This window comes from Halichondria panicea, chromosome 8 (assembly GCF_963675165.1).
Source record: "Halichondria panicea chromosome 8, odHalPani1.1, whole genome shotgun sequence".
Classification (NCBI taxonomy): domain Eukaryota; kingdom Metazoa; phylum Porifera; class Demospongiae; order Suberitida; family Halichondriidae; genus Halichondria; species Halichondria panicea.
This window is the reverse complement of record NC_087384.1, coordinates 616900-633477: the sequence shown is the minus strand read 5'-3', so window position 1 is coordinate 633477 and position 16578 is coordinate 616900. Positions and strand designations below refer to the sequence as shown.

General features: G+C 42.2%; 6 protein-coding genes across 6 annotated transcripts; 2 read left to right on the top strand and 4 right to left on the bottom strand.

Moving 5' to 3' along the window:
• Window positions 1-291: 291 nt before the first annotated feature.
• LOC135339576 (uncharacterized) lies at window positions 292-1716 on the bottom strand. Its single transcript, XM_064535718.1, has 3 exons — window positions 1044-1716; window positions 519-983; window positions 292-437 (listed from the first exon to the last, which is right to left on the bottom strand). The coding sequence occupies exons 1-3, from the start codon at window positions 1714-1716 to the stop codon at window positions 376-378; spliced, it is 1200 nt and encodes a 399-aa protein (XP_064391788.1). The 3' UTR covers window positions 292-375.
• Window positions 1717-2004: 288 nt separating this feature from the next.
• Window positions 2005-4161, bottom strand: LOC135339573 (uncharacterized). The gene is made up of 4 exons (XM_064535714.1): window positions 2850-4161; window positions 2742-2789; window positions 2301-2684; window positions 2005-2210 (listed from the first exon to the last, which is right to left on the bottom strand). Exons 1-4 carry the CDS (start codon window positions 3520-3522, stop codon window positions 2041-2043), a joined length of 1275 nt encoding a protein of 424 aa, XP_064391784.1. The 5' UTR covers window positions 3523-4161; the 3' UTR covers window positions 2005-2040.
• Window positions 4105-6274, top strand: LOC135340185 (uncharacterized). The gene is made up of 5 exons (XM_064536507.1): window positions 4105-4420; window positions 4486-4776; window positions 4839-4880; window positions 5227-5646; window positions 5950-6274. Exons 1-5 carry the CDS (start codon window positions 4105-4107, stop codon window positions 6105-6107), a joined length of 1227 nt encoding a protein of 408 aa, XP_064392577.1. The 3' UTR covers window positions 6108-6274.
• A 585-nt stretch (window positions 6275-6859) lies between these two features.
• Window positions 6860-9176, top strand: LOC135339570 (uncharacterized). Its single transcript, XM_064535710.1, has 4 exons — window positions 6860-7472; window positions 7521-7568; window positions 7675-8673; window positions 8898-9176. The coding sequence occupies exons 1-4, from the start codon at window positions 7220-7222 to the stop codon at window positions 9032-9034; spliced, it is 1437 nt and encodes a 478-aa protein (XP_064391780.1). The 5' UTR covers window positions 6860-7219; the 3' UTR covers window positions 9035-9176.
• A 250-nt stretch (window positions 9177-9426) lies between these two features.
• Window positions 9427-13909, bottom strand: LOC135339558 (uncharacterized). The gene is made up of 8 exons (XM_064535696.1): window positions 13324-13909; window positions 11764-12753; window positions 11276-11458; window positions 11187-11228; window positions 10162-11020; window positions 9796-10098; window positions 9601-9741; window positions 9427-9552 (listed from the first exon to the last, which is right to left on the bottom strand). The coding sequence occupies exons 1-5, from the start codon at window positions 13907-13909 to the stop codon at window positions 10980-10982; spliced, it is 1842 nt and encodes a 613-aa protein (XP_064391766.1). The 3' UTR covers window positions 9427-9552; window positions 9601-9741; window positions 9796-10098; window positions 10162-10979.
• A 271-nt stretch (window positions 13910-14180) lies between these two features.
• LOC135339581 (uncharacterized) lies at window positions 14181-16531 on the bottom strand. Its single transcript, XM_064535723.1, has 5 exons — window positions 15982-16531; window positions 15097-15294; window positions 14644-14848; window positions 14405-14487; window positions 14181-14335 (listed from the first exon to the last, which is right to left on the bottom strand). Exons 1-5 carry the CDS (start codon window positions 16529-16531, stop codon window positions 14289-14291), a joined length of 1083 nt encoding a protein of 360 aa, XP_064391793.1. The 3' UTR covers window positions 14181-14288.
• Window positions 16532-16578: the final 47 nt, after the last annotated feature.

Here is a 16578-nt window from a genome sequence, read left to right as displayed (position 1 = left end):
GTGGTGGTTCTGTAATGAACACTCTTAGGATGCCGTGGAAGTGTACATGACACGGGTCAACCACCTCATCTAGTTGCATAACCATATATGGAGCTCCCTGTTGTTTGTATACGTCAACCATCTCAGTACATGCATGTGTGTGTGTGGGAAAAACTGCTTAGTGTAAAAAATCTCTATCTTAATTGTCTGTCAGACTATAGTAGTTTAGCAACCATATAGCGGAGGTTGATCACATTTAATTTTTGGTAGTCTCCCCGGTATTTGACCTATTCAGCTGTTACGTAACACGTATACTCAATCAATAAATTAATGGTGTGAAATAAACACGAATTACTTACTTAGGTAGACATACATCATTATAACAGAAGTGCATGTTTATCTTGCAATGTTCACATACAAATCTTCTTTGCCATGGCCCACTTCATCATACTCAGCATCTACATGTATGTGAGAAATGAAAACATCTCAAAGCCAAAACAAATGCAAATAGTCGCAATCATTGTAATTTATGTGTTTACCTTGAGGTTCAGGTGTTGCATAACAATCAACAGTGTCTCTCTGCTCAGCTTTAAGAGGTGTGTAGTTGTGTCTTGGTAATAGATGTGGAGGAGGACGTTCCTTCCTGAACTTCTTGGAGTCTACGAACCCACTATCACCTGTGCTGGTGTCTGCACTACCACCTGTGTAGTCACTAGTCGAGGTGGTGGTAGAGCTTTGCAGTTTTGATGGCTTGGGGGCAACAGTAGGCTTTAGTCTTGATGGCTGTGCTGGACTATCTCGACCGGTGACTAAATGTCCTCTGCTTTCATCTTGTCTACTTGAGGGGGCAATGTCTGTGGAGCTGTAATGGAGCTGCTCGCTTTGTACAGGTGAGAAACTTCCAGGAGTCACATATTCATAATCGTGATCGTCTGGTTGCAAATCCTGTACTTGCGTGGAGATGCTTGGAGGTAGCAAGGGTTTCTTCGGTGCAGTAGTAAAGTCTGTGTAAAAATAATAATTTCACGATCACAGTCTATTTAATATTGTAACGTAATACTTACCTCTTGGTAATGACCTTGTCTTGGATACGGCACCTGAACGAGGTCTAGGTCCTCTCTCGAGTGTTCCCGTTGGAGACCGCACGTCCAGAACACCCTCGCTACTGGACAGGCTGGAGGGGGGACTGTCTAGGGAATCGACACTGTCTTGTCTCAGTTGGGGAAGTTTACTGGAGGCAAGTTGAAGCTTCTCCTGGAACTGTACTTCAATGATTTCGATAGCGTCTCTGATAACTTTTTCCACTTCTGTACAGCCCATTTTCGAAGCAGTGCTTTTTAGCTCTTCAATCTGCTCCAAAAGGATCTTTGTTTGCAATTTAATAGTCTGTATACTTGCTGTGATATAGCATTTCTGAAACATGCGAGCATCCACTGCATGCTCCTTTTTTTTATGTTCTTTTTTACTTTTCAACTTCTGAAACTTTTCTACCTTCTTAGCCAAATCATTTCTGTGTATGTTTCTCATCATGTCTGCTAAGGGAGTTATGTTGGATACTGAGAACATGTCTCGCATTTCCAGCTTCATCATAACTTTTGTGCCACTCTCAGTGAGATCTGGCATGGGTAGCTGATTTGTGTAGAGAAGGCTTTCAACATCGCTGGGAGTCAGGTGCTGGCAAATCTCTTGGAGCATAAACACCCTGAACGCTTGCGAAGCCACGTAGTCAGAAGCCATGTTTCTAGACTCTACTTGCTCTGGTGCTCTGGTGCTCAGTTCTACATTTTAGCTCTAGCTCGTTCCTTTTTGTGCTATCTGATCTAAGGAATATTTCCCTGAAAACTCTCTGACGTAATCATTTCTATAACTCTAAAGCTGCGCACGCGCACAATTCTGAAACTCTCTGACGTAATCATTTCTATAACTCTGAAGCTGCGCATGCGCACAATTCTCTCTTAGTAGCCGCACCTTTGACTCTTCCCTGCAGTCTCGTGAGACTAGCGCATGCGCAGTCCCATGTAGTGCTGACAATCACACAACAATACATGGAAGATAGTAGTTTCACAAATTAGTCTTAGATACTATTTCAGGCAGCTTGATTAGGTCAGTATAATCAGCATCATCAGCATCTTTCTCTTCATCTTCCATGATCAATAGTTCCATGTAAGGCTGCCTCTTCTTGTTTGCCTGAGCAGGACTTATCAGCTCCTCCATCTTCACGGGCGTAGGATCTGAAAGGTGCAGTAAATAGTCAATCAGGGTAAATAGTCAATCAGGCATTATAATTTTTTTATACACAGATACAGATAGTGTTTGATCACCTGATGGTTTCTTTGTTATTGGCAACTGATCCTTCTTCTCTGGCCCCCCACTCTCCGAGGCTAATTTGTCACTGGTTTTGCTACCACCAGAGCTTGCCTCACCTAAAAGTGATATATCCTTATTAGCCTCCTCCGTCTGTGTAGTTGGACTGCTTTCTTCTGGACAATAATTGGCTACAACGTCGTATATAACGTCAGCCTTAAGCTGGGCATGTTTTGTAGCTGGGATCTGGTCATAGTTTCCGTAGCCTTCTCCAAGTGTAGTCATAGAAACAACCTCACTATAATCGTTTTCGGGGTTTTGAGGGGTAAGTGGGGATTTTGGACCTATGGCAAATGGCTCAGTTGTTGAAGTTGGTGAGGGGGGTGTCGTTTTCTTCTTATCTATGATGGTGGTAAAACCTTTACATGCACAGATACATCATGCACATAATGACTTACAGACTATAGACATAGGGCTCAGAGTTTCTGAAGACTTTTTTCTGCCAACTGCATTTAACGAAAAATGTATTTGAACAACTTGATTATTGTGAAATGCTTTCAACTTACATGTACTGTGAACACCCTTGAGGGGCTTTGGGCTGCTCTGATTGCTTGTATTCACACTGGTTTTCGTCTCGGCGGAGACTTTCTTTAAGCTCTCACAGACAGATACCACAGTCTGTTCCTCTTTGGACAGCATGACAATGGCCTCCTTGACTTGAGGAGTGACTGCCGCTAGCCTATCTCTGGGTATGGGTTGTTGCATAAGGTCACGAAGTTCCTCCAACACTGACATCAAGTTGCTGGCGTGGGTCATGGCCAGTGCAAACATATCCTCAAGGTTGTCTTGAGGATATTCTGTCGTCGTTATTGACTGCTTTGCTTCCGATGGCTTTTTCACCATTACATCTTTTGATTTACTCTTAAACAATTTCTTGTTGCCTCGTAGATGATTCTGCTTGTACTTATTCACCTCCACAATCAAATCTTCTCTGGATAGTCGCTTGAGTACACCAGCGAAACCATCAGGATTCTTGGGACTGAAGACGCCCTTGGCTTCTAGTTTGAGTAAGAAGTGGACCCTCATGTCCTGTAGTCCAGTGGAGCCTGGGGGCAGCTCCAGAGTGAACCCTTCTTCATAGGACATTTGTGACATCTCATCCTCTGTCAATTTCTGGGCAACTTTCATTAGCATGCTCCTAAACTCTTTGGCAAGCTCTGCTGGTGCCACATTTGCCATGATTAATGGTTCACTGGATGAAGGAGGTGACTGATAATATCTTATAGGGTAAGATAAGATGATTATTCTATAGCTGGCTGAGTGATGTCCTAGACTAGAGTTAGTATCTTAATTGTGGAATAGTGAGAGATGAAGGCAATAATAATGATATTCATTGCTCCTATTATATGTATTTGGGCAATGTGTCAGCCATTCATATGGAAATGTTCACAATGTGCCATTCTTGTAGCTAGAGTAGACCTGCATGTCTGCTGCATAATGCTATAGATCTACTTGTGAGATAATTTCAAATAGCCCACAGCTCTAAATCATTGTAAACAACTGTAACTATGAATTATTTATTTAAGCCTCCTCCATGCCTACAGATATGAATACAATACACACCTCAATGATTATTTCAATAAATCATACCACACACCATATTTATTCCATCAAGATAGAGGAGTGTACAATCCTGAAGATCTTACTGTACCATTCTCTGTTACTCAATTTGTACTCTAGCTATAGGAACTGTACTCCATAGCTAGGAATTTAGTACCAAACGTGTCTCCTATAAAGCTGCGGGAAAGTATAGTATCTGGTATGGCAAATGTGGCACCAGCAGAGCTTGCCAAGGAGTTCAGGAGCATGCTGATGAAAGTTGCCCAGAAATTGACAGCGGATGAGATGTCACGATTATCCTATGAAGAAGGGTTCACTCTGGAGCTGCCCCCAGGCTCCACTGGACTACAGGACATGAGGGTCCACTTCTTACACAAGTTGGAAGCCAAGGGCGTCTTCAGTCCCAAGAATCCTGACGGTTTCACTCGCGTACTCAAGCGATTATCCAGAGAAGATTTGATAGTGGAGGTGAATAATTACAAACTGAACCATCTCTTCGTAAAACCCACAAAGAAAAGTAAAACAAAGTGGAAAAAGTCCAAAGATAAAGAGAAAGATAAAGAGAAAGCAACGGTTAAAAAGCCACGACAGAGAACCCTCAAGACAACCTTGAGGATATGTTTGCACTGGCCATAACCCACGCCAGCAACTTGATGTCAGGGTTGGAGGAACTTCGTGAGCTTATACAACAACCCATACCCAGAGAGAGGCTAGCGGCAGTCACTCCTCAAGTCAAGGAGGCCATACTCATGTTGTCCAAAGAGGAGCAAGCTGTGGTATCCGTTTGTCAAGCCATGAGAAAGGCAGCTGCTGACGCTGGTGTTAGATTTCCTGCTCATGCAAGCGCTCAGCACAGCTCTAGTGGGGGCAAAGGTATATAATGCAGCTGCTAGATCGCATTTCCATTCATGTTGCACACTCTCATGACTTTGCAGGAAAAAAGAAGAAGCCTGAAACGTTAATGAAACCTAAGTTCTGTAAGCACACACACACACACACACACACACACACACACACACACACACACACACACACACACACACACACACACACACACACACACACACACACACACACACACACACACACACACACACACACACACACACACACACACACACACACACACACACACACACACACACACACACACACACACACACACACACACACACACACACACACACACACACACACACACACACACACACACACACACACACACACACACACACACACACACACACACACACACACACACACACACACACACACGCACACACACACTGTAAACTATATCATTACTTCCATGTACACACACAGACAAGAAACCACTATCACAGAGCCTGTCTGTTGGTTTTGGAGCTACTGTCGCTTACAGACAAGATGATGGAGAAAATTACGATGAGATTGTTTCCATGTCAACCTTGGGTCAGGCATATGATACGTACGACCAAGTTCCCATCAGAAACCGCCCACTTTTGGATTCTTCCCGCAAGGCACACGTGCCTCCACAAGGTTTCTGTGACAATGCTGTCGACCCCTCGTGTGAAAGCGAGCAGCCTACATACGACAATGTTGTTGAATCATCCAATGGAGTGGAAGAGATGAACTATGATGTGATTGTCGATCAGACTGAATTGGACGAGAACAACTATGGAGTAGTGAGACACACAGACAGTGGGATCGGAAGTGGAGAGGCAAAGCCGGGAGAATGGCTACCTAGCAACCTCCAGCCACAAGGTGAGATGTGTAAAAATTTAACACTTTGCTGATTTATTTTAAGCACCCAGTGTCGTCAGACCAGAGGAGGTAGGACATGCGTGCCTCGATTTAGCAATTAGCCTATGCAATAACGTTGAGTGTGGGCGTTTAATTATCCGCCCACGCTCAAGGTTATTGCAGAGGCTAATTGCTAAATTGAGGCACGCATGTCCTACCTCCTCTGGTGTCTGACTGCATGGGTTTGTGTATAATATACTATTCATAACCAAGTACCTGTGTATAGTAGATCCATGAGACTGTTTCCTTATACGTTTTGCACAGATCCCTCGCCCTCAGAGCTGGACGAAGATGGGCTGGTTGAAAACCCAATGTATCATACCCAGCTGCCACGAGAGAGAGGAGGGTACATGGCACTGTTGAAGCAGCAAGTAGCTGAAGATGAGGACTCTCTGTACAGTAACATTGTAAGGAGACAATGACAGTGCTAACATTTTAAGTTGCTTGCATGCATGTATAACATAACAGCACAGTCATGCTTTTGAGCACAAATGTTTTTATTACAAGTATATATAGCATAATTATGCATTTTTACCAGTGCACTCATTATTATTTGCTCGTTCAAGTTTTTATTGTTGACATAGTTGAATTGTTGACATTTCTATGATGGTACAACTACATGTACATGTAGTGTGTGAAGTATAGCAGCGGAGTGCTGCCAGTATTGTGTCCTTAAAGCTATATACCTGTGTGGTCAGATAAAATTAATGAAGCATGGCTAAAGTAATTTGACTAATCACATAAACAAAGTACTGCAGCTGTGTTGTTATTGACATCCTTAGTTACGAATCAATAACACACACGTATGCTTAATTCATTGCATTCTTTATTCTTTATTTGTAATTGACTACAGATATAAATATTCATGAGCATCTTTAGCTCATGCATCAGCTTTAGCTCAAAGTATTATGCAACAGCCAGGTTTACTACAAGAATGGCCCATTGTAAGCGTTTCCATGAATGGCTGAACATTGCCCAAATACATATAATAAGAGCAATGAATATTGTTATAATTATTGTCATCACACCATCACTCGTTATGCCACTCAGTTTATTAGACAGCTATTATTTTACTCAAAAAATATTATCAGCTACCTCCTTCATCCAGTTAAGTTACCATTACTCATGGCAAATGTGGCACCAGCAGAGCTTGCCAAAGAGTTCAGGAGCATGCTGATGAAAGTAGCCCAGAAATTGACGGAGGATGAGATGTCACGACTCTCCTATGAAGAAGGATTCATCCTGGAGCTGCCCCCAGGCTCCACTGGACTACAGGACATGAGGGTCCACTTCTTACACAAGTTGGAAGCCAAGGGCGTCTTCAGTCCCAAGAATCCTGACGGCTTCGCTGGCCTACTCAAGCGACTATCCAGAGATAATTTGATAGCGGAGGTGAATAAGTACAAGCAGAACCATCTCTTTGTAAAACCCGCAAAGAAAATAAAAAAAAAAGTCAAAAGAGGAAGGGAAAGCAGCAGTTAAACAGCCAATACAGTCAGTAACAATAGAGAATCCTCAAGACAACCTTGAGGATATGTTTGCCCTGGCTATGACCCATGCCAGTAACTTGATGACCGTCCTTCGTGAGCTTATGCAACAACAAGTACCCAGAGATAAGCTAGCAGCAGTCATCCCTCAAGTCAAGAAGGCCATATTCATGTTGTCCAAAGATGAGCAGGCTGTGGTATCCGTTTGTCAAGCCATGAGAAAGGCAGCTGCTGATGCTGGTGTTACATTACCTGATCATGTGAGCACTCAGCACAGCTCCACATCAAGCCGAGACAAAGGTATAAAGCTGTATATCAAATTTCCATTACACACTCATGAATTTGCAGGGAACAAAAAGAAAGCTGAAACACTTATGCAACCTAAACTCCGGACCTGTAAGTGTACATGCACACACACACACACACACACACACACACACACACACATGCACACACGCACATGCATGCACACACACACCTATATATAAACATCTACACACAGACAAGAAGCCACTCTTACCACCAGTCAAGAAGTCACTATCACAGAGCCTGTCTGTTGGTTTTGGAGCTACTGTCATTCACAGACAAGACGATGGAGAACAGTACGATGAGATTGTTCTTATGCCAACCTTTGGTCACAGACAAGACGATGGAGAACAATACGATGAGATTGTTCTTATGCCAACCTTTGGTCACAGACAAGACGATGGAGAACAATACGATGAGATTGTTCCTATGCCAACCTTGAGTCACAGACAAGACGATGGAGAACAGTACGATGAGATTATTCCTATGTCAACCTTGAGTCACAGACAAGACGATGGAGAACAATACGATGAGATTGTTCCTATGCCAACCTTGGGTCACAGACAAGACAATGGAGAACAGTACGATGAGATTGTTCTTATGCCAACCTTTGGTCACAGACAAGACGATGGAGAACAATACGATGAGATTGTTCCTATGCCAACCTTGAGTCACAGACAAGACGATGGAGAACAGTACGATGAGATTATTCCTATGTCAACCTTGAGTCACAGACAAGACGATGGAGAACAATACGATGAGATTGTTCCTATGTCAACCTTGGGTCACAGACAAGATGATGGAGAACAGTACGATGATATTGTTCCTATGCCTACCTTGGGTCAGGCATATGATACGTACGACCAAATTCCCATCAGAAACCGCCCCCTTTTAGACTCTTCCTGCAAGGCACACATGTTTTTACAAGAGGAGGAGGGTTTCTATGACAATGCTGTCGACCCCTCGTATGAAAGCGAGCAACCTGCATACGATAATGTCGTTGAATCATCCAATGGAGTAGAAGAGGTGAATTATTATGAAGCTGTCGATCAGACTGAATTGGACGAGAAAAGCTATGTTGAAGTTGTCAATTGGACGAGAACAACTGTTGGAATGGTGAGACACACAGACAGCGGGATTGGAAGTGGAGAGGGAAAGCTGAGGGAATGGCTTCCTGGAAACCCCCAGCCACAAGGTGAGACATATCACTTAGCCAACTATACTTAGTGCATGCATGGTTTAGCACACGGTGTCTTATTGAGCTCGTAGACTAAGCTCTACTATACTTATAGCACATGCATGCAGGTGTCACCATTACATTGTCTGACACATAATAGCAGTTAGCACATGCACTACCACTATTCATTGTGTATAGAATAATGACTTTATTTTGAATGTATACTGGATTTTTGCCCTCAGGGCTGGAAAACGATGATATGATGGAAAACCCTATGTATATCACCAAACCACAAGAGAGCAGATACATGGCATTGTTAAAGCAGCAAGTAGCTGAAGATGAGGACTCTCTGTACACTGACGTTGTAAGGAGACCATGACAGTGCTAACACTTAAGTTGCGTGCAATCCACATACACAAAAACTACAATATTATTATTGCAATATCTGAAGATGCACAATTATGTGCATGTACATGTATTATTTTGCTTACAGCGGTTTGAATAAATTGACATTTCATTGATAGTGTACAGTAACAACTATATAATTATATATATAATTTATATATATGTGTGTACAAACGTAATGGAAAGAGGTAGAATGCTGCCAATATAAAGCTATTATACTTGCATGCATGTGTGGTCATTTAAATGGCTCTGGTATATCCATAGTTACGTGTGTAAACAAGCATTGTGCGTGAACAATCAGTGTTTATAGTGTTACTAATTTTGTTAACTATGCATATTCTCTGATGTTAGTTTAATGCAACTGACTCGTGACTGCTTAATAATAATGTTACACTGACAATAGTTACAACATTTTCTTGTGCATTGTATATAACCGTGCAAACACAATGTACTATAAATTGTCTTGTCTCTTTTTTAGCTCCGACATCAAACCTGTGAAAAAGAGAACGATAAAAGATAATTATAGTCCGGGTTACTTACCATCCAGACTGTCCGCTTTTATCAGTTTGGTATAGCCTCCTTGCGGCTCATTTCTGCCTATTAAAGGTGTGTATTGACCTTTCTTTGGTGGTCTTGGTTTCACTGCAGGTGGTCTTGGTGATGATGTCTTCAACTCTTGTGCTATAAATTTGTTTGGTTTGAAAGATAGCTATAGTACTGTTCATTACATGTTACCTATTTTCTCTGCGGAGTTCTCAATCCATGTATTCCTGTCCGACGACTCTCCAGTCCCCATCCCACTGTCTCCTGTGCCACCTGTAAGATCGCTATCTGTATTGCCTAAGGGCTCGGCCTGATGTGGGGGGATTGGTGTGCTTTCTATTCCCTGTGCTATCGAAATAGGTCTACGCTTGTAGCGTACAGGCTTTAAAGGTTGCTTGTGACTCTTAATAGGATTTGGGGGTGTAGTGTCTGGGGGGAGCTGTGCTTTGTCACGTTCTGTCTCCTCTGTTGGTCCAGGTAGCACAGAGTAATGATCTGAAATTAAAGAATTCCTACATTAAACATGCAGCTACTTAAAAACAGATAGGGGGACCGCACCTTCTTCTATGGGAGAATGTGTGCCAGTACTAGAGCAAATGCTAGAATCGGACCAGGTAGATTTCATAGCGCGTCTCTCTAAGCATTTATCAAGAGATTTTCTCACTTCCTCGATTGTCTTTTCACCTGTTTTGTACTTTTCAAAATTTTCTTCTGCTTCTAGAACTGCTTTCAGCATTAAGAGCATTTTAGACCTTATTGTAGCGATTTGGTGACCAATCTCTTCAATTTCCTCAGATTGAGGCCTATACGATTTCCCTTTCTGAATCTTGTATTGCTCCCGTTCCTCTTTATAGCGTTGCTCACTTTTGTACTGCTCCACTTCATCGATCAAATTCTCCCGTTTAATGTTAAGTAGTATCTCAATTAGACCATCAAGTTCCAATGGGCCAAATCTTCTTCTCTCTCGCAAAAGGCTGAGAAGATTTATACGAAACTCTTCGCTGTCTGAGATCTTAGACTTTGGGAGATCTTCTGCCCTAGCTATTCTTTGGCATTCTGATATATCTAACCCTTCAGTTACCCTATCTAGCAACCAACCAAAGTCTACTTTAAGCTTTCTAGAAGGTATTCTTGTAGCCATGGCTAAGACAACTAACTTTCACTAATCAGATAAAGAAACTACTGCAAGTTGTGGCATAAATTGACGTCATAAAACCACTGATAACATATGAATTCAATGATCACTCCATATTTGCTCACTTGTGATTATAAAAAAAATTCCCCAGGAAATCATAGACTGTTAAGCTAACATATTTATGGCGACCAATAAATTATTAATGTGGTTAATGAATACAGTTTCAGTATGTAGGGTGTGCTCAATGATGACGTACAACTGCATACATCCTGTCAGAGTCATCTGTGTAGTTATGGGAAAAACCAGTAGTGAAATCAGTTAAGTACCTGTGTTGTCTGGCATAATTATTGCAATAGCCTCGAATTACAAAGGCCTGCCATGGATTTTAGGCTAATATTGCAAGTGTGCTTTCCACAGGACTTGTAAAATAGCTTGTATTTCCACTTACTTTTTTGTTCTGGTGCTTGTAGGTGAGTGTAGTAATGAAATTCTGCAAAATAGATGATCATTCGATGTTTATTGCAATAACCAACCCACCTCCAGTTTCAAGCTCTCTTTCACCTTCCTCATCACATGGCATGACAGGTGTTTCCTGATTGGCTAGCACTGGGTTCTTCGCACAACCGAGTACAGACGTACACCTGACGGATTTGGACACTAGCCTTGACCGCACTCGCATGTGGGTCATGTGACCCACTGATGACCGTCTGGGTTGCATGTCTATATAAGGAATACAGTTAGAACATTTAGCTGTAGAGTCAATACAACATGTGAATGACGTCAATATTAGCGAGGGTAAGAGTCGGCTCTATAACTAGAGTTCTGGTGTAAGTTCACCAATTTTGAAAAGACCAAGCTATTTCAAAAGCAGGCCCTTTGATTTTCAGATATTGAGCTCATTGTAAGCTTTCATAAGTTATTGGACCAATTAACAAAATGGCCGTTCAAAAATATAATGCTGGGTATTTTATACACATGTATACACCATGCATAATTATCATAATTGCATTTATACATAAACTTACCTGGTTTCGGTTTGATACGAGGCTTGGGGGCAATGCTTGGTTTGTTCCCCACCACACTGGGTGCATGATCACTATCTTTCTGGCTTAGTGCATCGCCAGAATCATTACTGCTTGAGGGTGGTACTTCTTCCACGCTACTCAGTGAGTTTATTTTCCCTGGGGGGCTTCTTTCTGTGGTTACGGGGAGTGACATAGAGGTGTGGAGTTTAGAACGTTGAATGTCTCGAGGGGGTAGGCCATTGATATTAGCAGGGGGCATTGCAGGGTCACTGTTCTGAGTACTGTCAAAGCTTTGTTTCGATAATTTTTGTAGGAGCTTCGCTTGCATTTCCTCTAAGTTGCAGTAAAGTGCTCCTTCTTCTTCTTGCATTAAGGGACTAAGATGCATGTCTGCATCGAATGAGTTATTCCTTGAGCTCCCTGCGCTGCTGGTAGGAACACTGTACTCATTGCAGGGGATAGCTGAGTGGGTGGGGGCTTTAGACGAGGGGGGTGCTGTCATCACCGCTGCTTGTATCTCCTCTAAGTTGCAGTAGAGTGCTCCTTCTTCTTGCATTAAGGGACTGAGATACATGTTTGCATCGATTGAGTTATGCCTTGAGTTGTACCTTGAGCTCCCTGCGCTGCTGGTGGGAACACTGTACTCATTGCAAGGAGTAGCTGAGTGGGTGGGGGCTTTAGATGAGGGGGATACTGTTGCCACTGCAGTGGACAATCCTACTGTAGTCATGCCTTTCTTTGAGGTTGCCGAATCGCTATAGCAGTTAGCTAAACTTGCTAAGTTTGTATTGGTAGGCAAGACTCCATTATTTTTTTTATTCTTTCCGAGCTTCAAACTTGACATATCGATGTACTCGCCCATATCTGCATCAATGGGGGTGGTTTGGGAGGGTGTGATTCGTGTGAAGGTGGTGTGTGTTGGTGTGAGGCTGGTGGGGGGGGTGGGGAGACATTGTTGGCTGACACTCGCAGTAAGGGATGACGCTCTGGCTGCAGTGGGAATAATGATTATCATATCAAACTCACTTTATACAACAGTAAACAAGTATCTATAGGCTTCTATATAACTTGTCTTTAAGATAACAGCTCCAAACAAGGAATTGTAAACAAAGGATTGTTTGTTAGTGTTTGTCAATCTAGTAAAATCAGCAGCTTTCTATACTAGCTCTAATAAACATTTGGGAAAACTTCTGTCATTAGTTTGTTACAATATGTATTCCAAAATGAAACTGTAAACCATTAAAAGTTGATTAAACTTGTTCCTTGCTGTGATCATGGGAGATTGGATTAGAAGACACTATAAACACAACTGTGCATGTGTATATGGTATTGGTAATGCATATACAGTTGTGCATATAACTCATACACTCAATGATGGTTTGAGTGCCAACAGCCACAGCCTAAGGGTATTGTCAGCCTATTATATATGTGAATGGAATATTGCTGGCCCACTAGTCTCTTGGCAAGCACTGATATGTAGACATCACCTTTACATGCAGAATAATTGTAATGGTCAAAACAAATTGAGCCAAAGTATATACACTGCCTTACACTCCTTACGTCTCTGGGGTCTGTAGTTGTCCAGGTCCACATACTGGTCGTGATCAGTATTGTTGGCGTCATATAGCTCACTCTGAGCTCTTAGCAATCTGTCAGACAGTGTCTTTGCCGTCTGTGCTGCTTCTGTGATGACCTTCCTTGCTTTCTCTCTTGCGTCTTTCTCCTGTAAAAGAACTATCTCAAACGCCTCAATTTGTTGCATCAGCACTGTTGCCTGGGATACCACCACTTCGAACGTCGCTTGGAGATCTTCATCAGTCGTACACACCACATTTTTTGTTCCTTTTTTTACTACTTTCGGCCACTTTATTTTCATAAAATCTTTGACTTCACTGCAGAGATCATTCCGCTTAATTTCTTTCAGCATTTCAAGGAGGCCCTCTGGATTCCATGGACTAAACTTTCCAGTAGCCTCGAGTTTTGAGAAAATACTGATCCCTGAGGCATCTTTGTAGCTCTCTTTCTCAGAGTACAGCCATACGTAGACCAGGGCATGCAGTTCGTTGCTACTGAGCTGCTCAGAGCAACGGAACACCAGCTGTCTGAATGCTATGAACCTTGCATTAGACTCGGGAGATACATCCATCTTTTCTCTGTTTCTTCTATTCTACAGCTACTGTCTATTGCGCATGTGCAGCTAGATCTAGTTCTTTGTGCAGAGAAAATACGGGAGGAATTTCTTTCTGAGAATTTCCGCTTCCATTAACTTTGTTGGCATGCATTTGATGGCACGCTGCAGTGAGAAGAAGGCGTACGTTTTGCATAGCCATCCCAACTGCAATTGCCAAGCTATGTCAGGTAATTATTTGGCAACGCACTAGGACCTCAGCTAATAAGTCTGAGCTCATTAAAATTGCTTTCATATGACATAATTTATAAGGGAATGTTGTTTACCAAATATGTGAGACAGACAAACAAACAGGGAGTGTGCTGGTACGGTATGGAATGAATAAGAAAACTGTTCGTCATTTTTTTGGAGTTTTTGAATGAATGTTCATGTAGTCTGAACTTTCTGCAGTGGGTAAGAAATTACGAGATGAACACCACTACATGATTATACTCTGTGTGTGGTGTGACTTACGATTGATGCAAGTGGCTAGGTCCAGGGAGGTGTACTCCCGAGACTCTCTCCAAGTGTGGCGGAGGCTGTCATTACGAGGGCGACTACCTGTAGGGCATAATGGAAACGTACTTCAAAGTCATTATACATGCATTGTATAATTGTATATATTGTACTCTGCATGTTTCCTGGATCTATAATTATACAGTCACTGAGTATATACACAACCTCATTGCAGGTGTGCCACATAGTCAAGTCACTTGCCTGCGCTATAACGACCGTGAAGTAATTTCAACTCAGCAAATCCACTGTCATCAGTTGAGCTGGTGAGGGAAGAGGAATCTCTGCTACGCCCCCTTTGGGGACTACCCCCTGACTCGTAGTCTCTGCTACGCCCCCTCTGGGGACTACTCAACGGCGTCCTATGTCTGAGCTGCACTGGACTGCTACTGGGAGAGCTGTGACCTGAGGGCAATGGTGATGGTATAGATATGATAATTATGGTGATAGTGATTATTGTCAGGAGATGGATAAGTCCATGTTCATTATAAACTAGACATGTATAGCAAGTCTCATTATCAACTCGTGGATAAAGCGCACAAAGCATGCCACTGTTTTGGATTAAGTAATGGGTAATTAGCTAAAAATGGACTTAACACTTAACACAGCTGTGCTCTAAAATTGTGTTATTTAAATTATGCTTTTTCTCTCACCAGATGATACTTTAGTTGCTCTAGTTGGAATTGGTATTCGAGTGGCGAGTGATTTCCCTCCAAAGTTGTCCTGTGAACCAATCGGCTCCAAAATGTCATAATCTTCCGTTTGCCCCGCCTCCCATTGGCTCGAGGTGGGTTTAACAGTGATGGTGGATTTGGTAGAGGGGTTTACTCCAGCTGTAGTTGGCTCGTCTCCTAATTGTTTGTGTATAGTTAGGGAATTAGATAAGCAACGCTATTAATGGTGTTTGTGCTGTTTACTGTATAGGTGTGCCTTTGTTGTGGGTAAACAAACATGCTAGCTGGCAGCTTTAGTAATGCTCGCTGTATAATTATACTAAACAAGGTATATAGCTCTACACACACTATATATCTTGTTGTGGGTTGTGGGTGCATGAATATACACATGCTGGTATAGCTTTCACTATAATCATTAAATCTATGCTCTATAATTATGCTGACGAAGCAGTACGACAACAGAGTTCTGCACACACTATTATACTTACTAAGTATTATAATATTTACCCCGTGCGTGCGCAGGAGGGATAGAGTGATAGAGTGATTGGTGTGTGCGTGGACACAAAATGAGCTGTTTGATCGAACTAAACACTAAATTTCATGGACTGCTTTACCTACTAAGAAAAATTAGTTATACTTAAAACTTGTAGGTGATCTTTGAAGGCAAAAATAATCAATCTAATCGTTGCTTTATAGATTCACGATCATTCTCCATAATGAACATTTTGTAATAAGGTCATTACGCTAAAAGTTATTGTATCTGTTTTGCCGCTGCTCAACGCACGGGGTGAATGCTCTATGAGCATGCATCTTGTATTGTATGAGATCATGCATGTAAATAATCCGGAGCTTCTGATAACTAACCTTCTTTTCCTACAGAGCCTGCGATGTTGTCCGACAATCCCACCAACTGTTGCAAGTCTTGAAGTGGTGAAATTAGGAACTTGTTAAAGTCGCTTTGAACCACTCTAAAGTGATCTCCCATTTCTCTATAAAACTTATCTGTGGAGGGCGTGTTTCGCTGATTTTCTGAGAACTTCTCCAACTTTTGCTGAAGATCTAATATTCTTTTCCTAGTGTTATCAGCCTCTTGTACACACAGTTCCGTTAGCTCAACAACACGCCGACATTGACTCAAGCCGCAACAATAACTTTTACAATGTCTGAATCGACTACAATAATCACTTACTTGACCACTGAGGTCGCTGCGATGAATATCTTGAAGCAACTTGTCCAGCCCCTCTGGCTTAGTAGCAGAGAATTTGCCGTCTCTTTCAAGCCTCTTCAATACTGAGAGTGAAGTGTTTTTTCCGTCTTGTTCAGGGATGGCAAAGAGATAAACGATCTTCTCCAAGTCAGAGCTACTCAGAGCATGGGAGATGTTCACAACTGTAATACGAAAAGCTACCTCCATGGCAACTAAAACAATACTAACACTGTAATACAACTTTGTTGACTTTC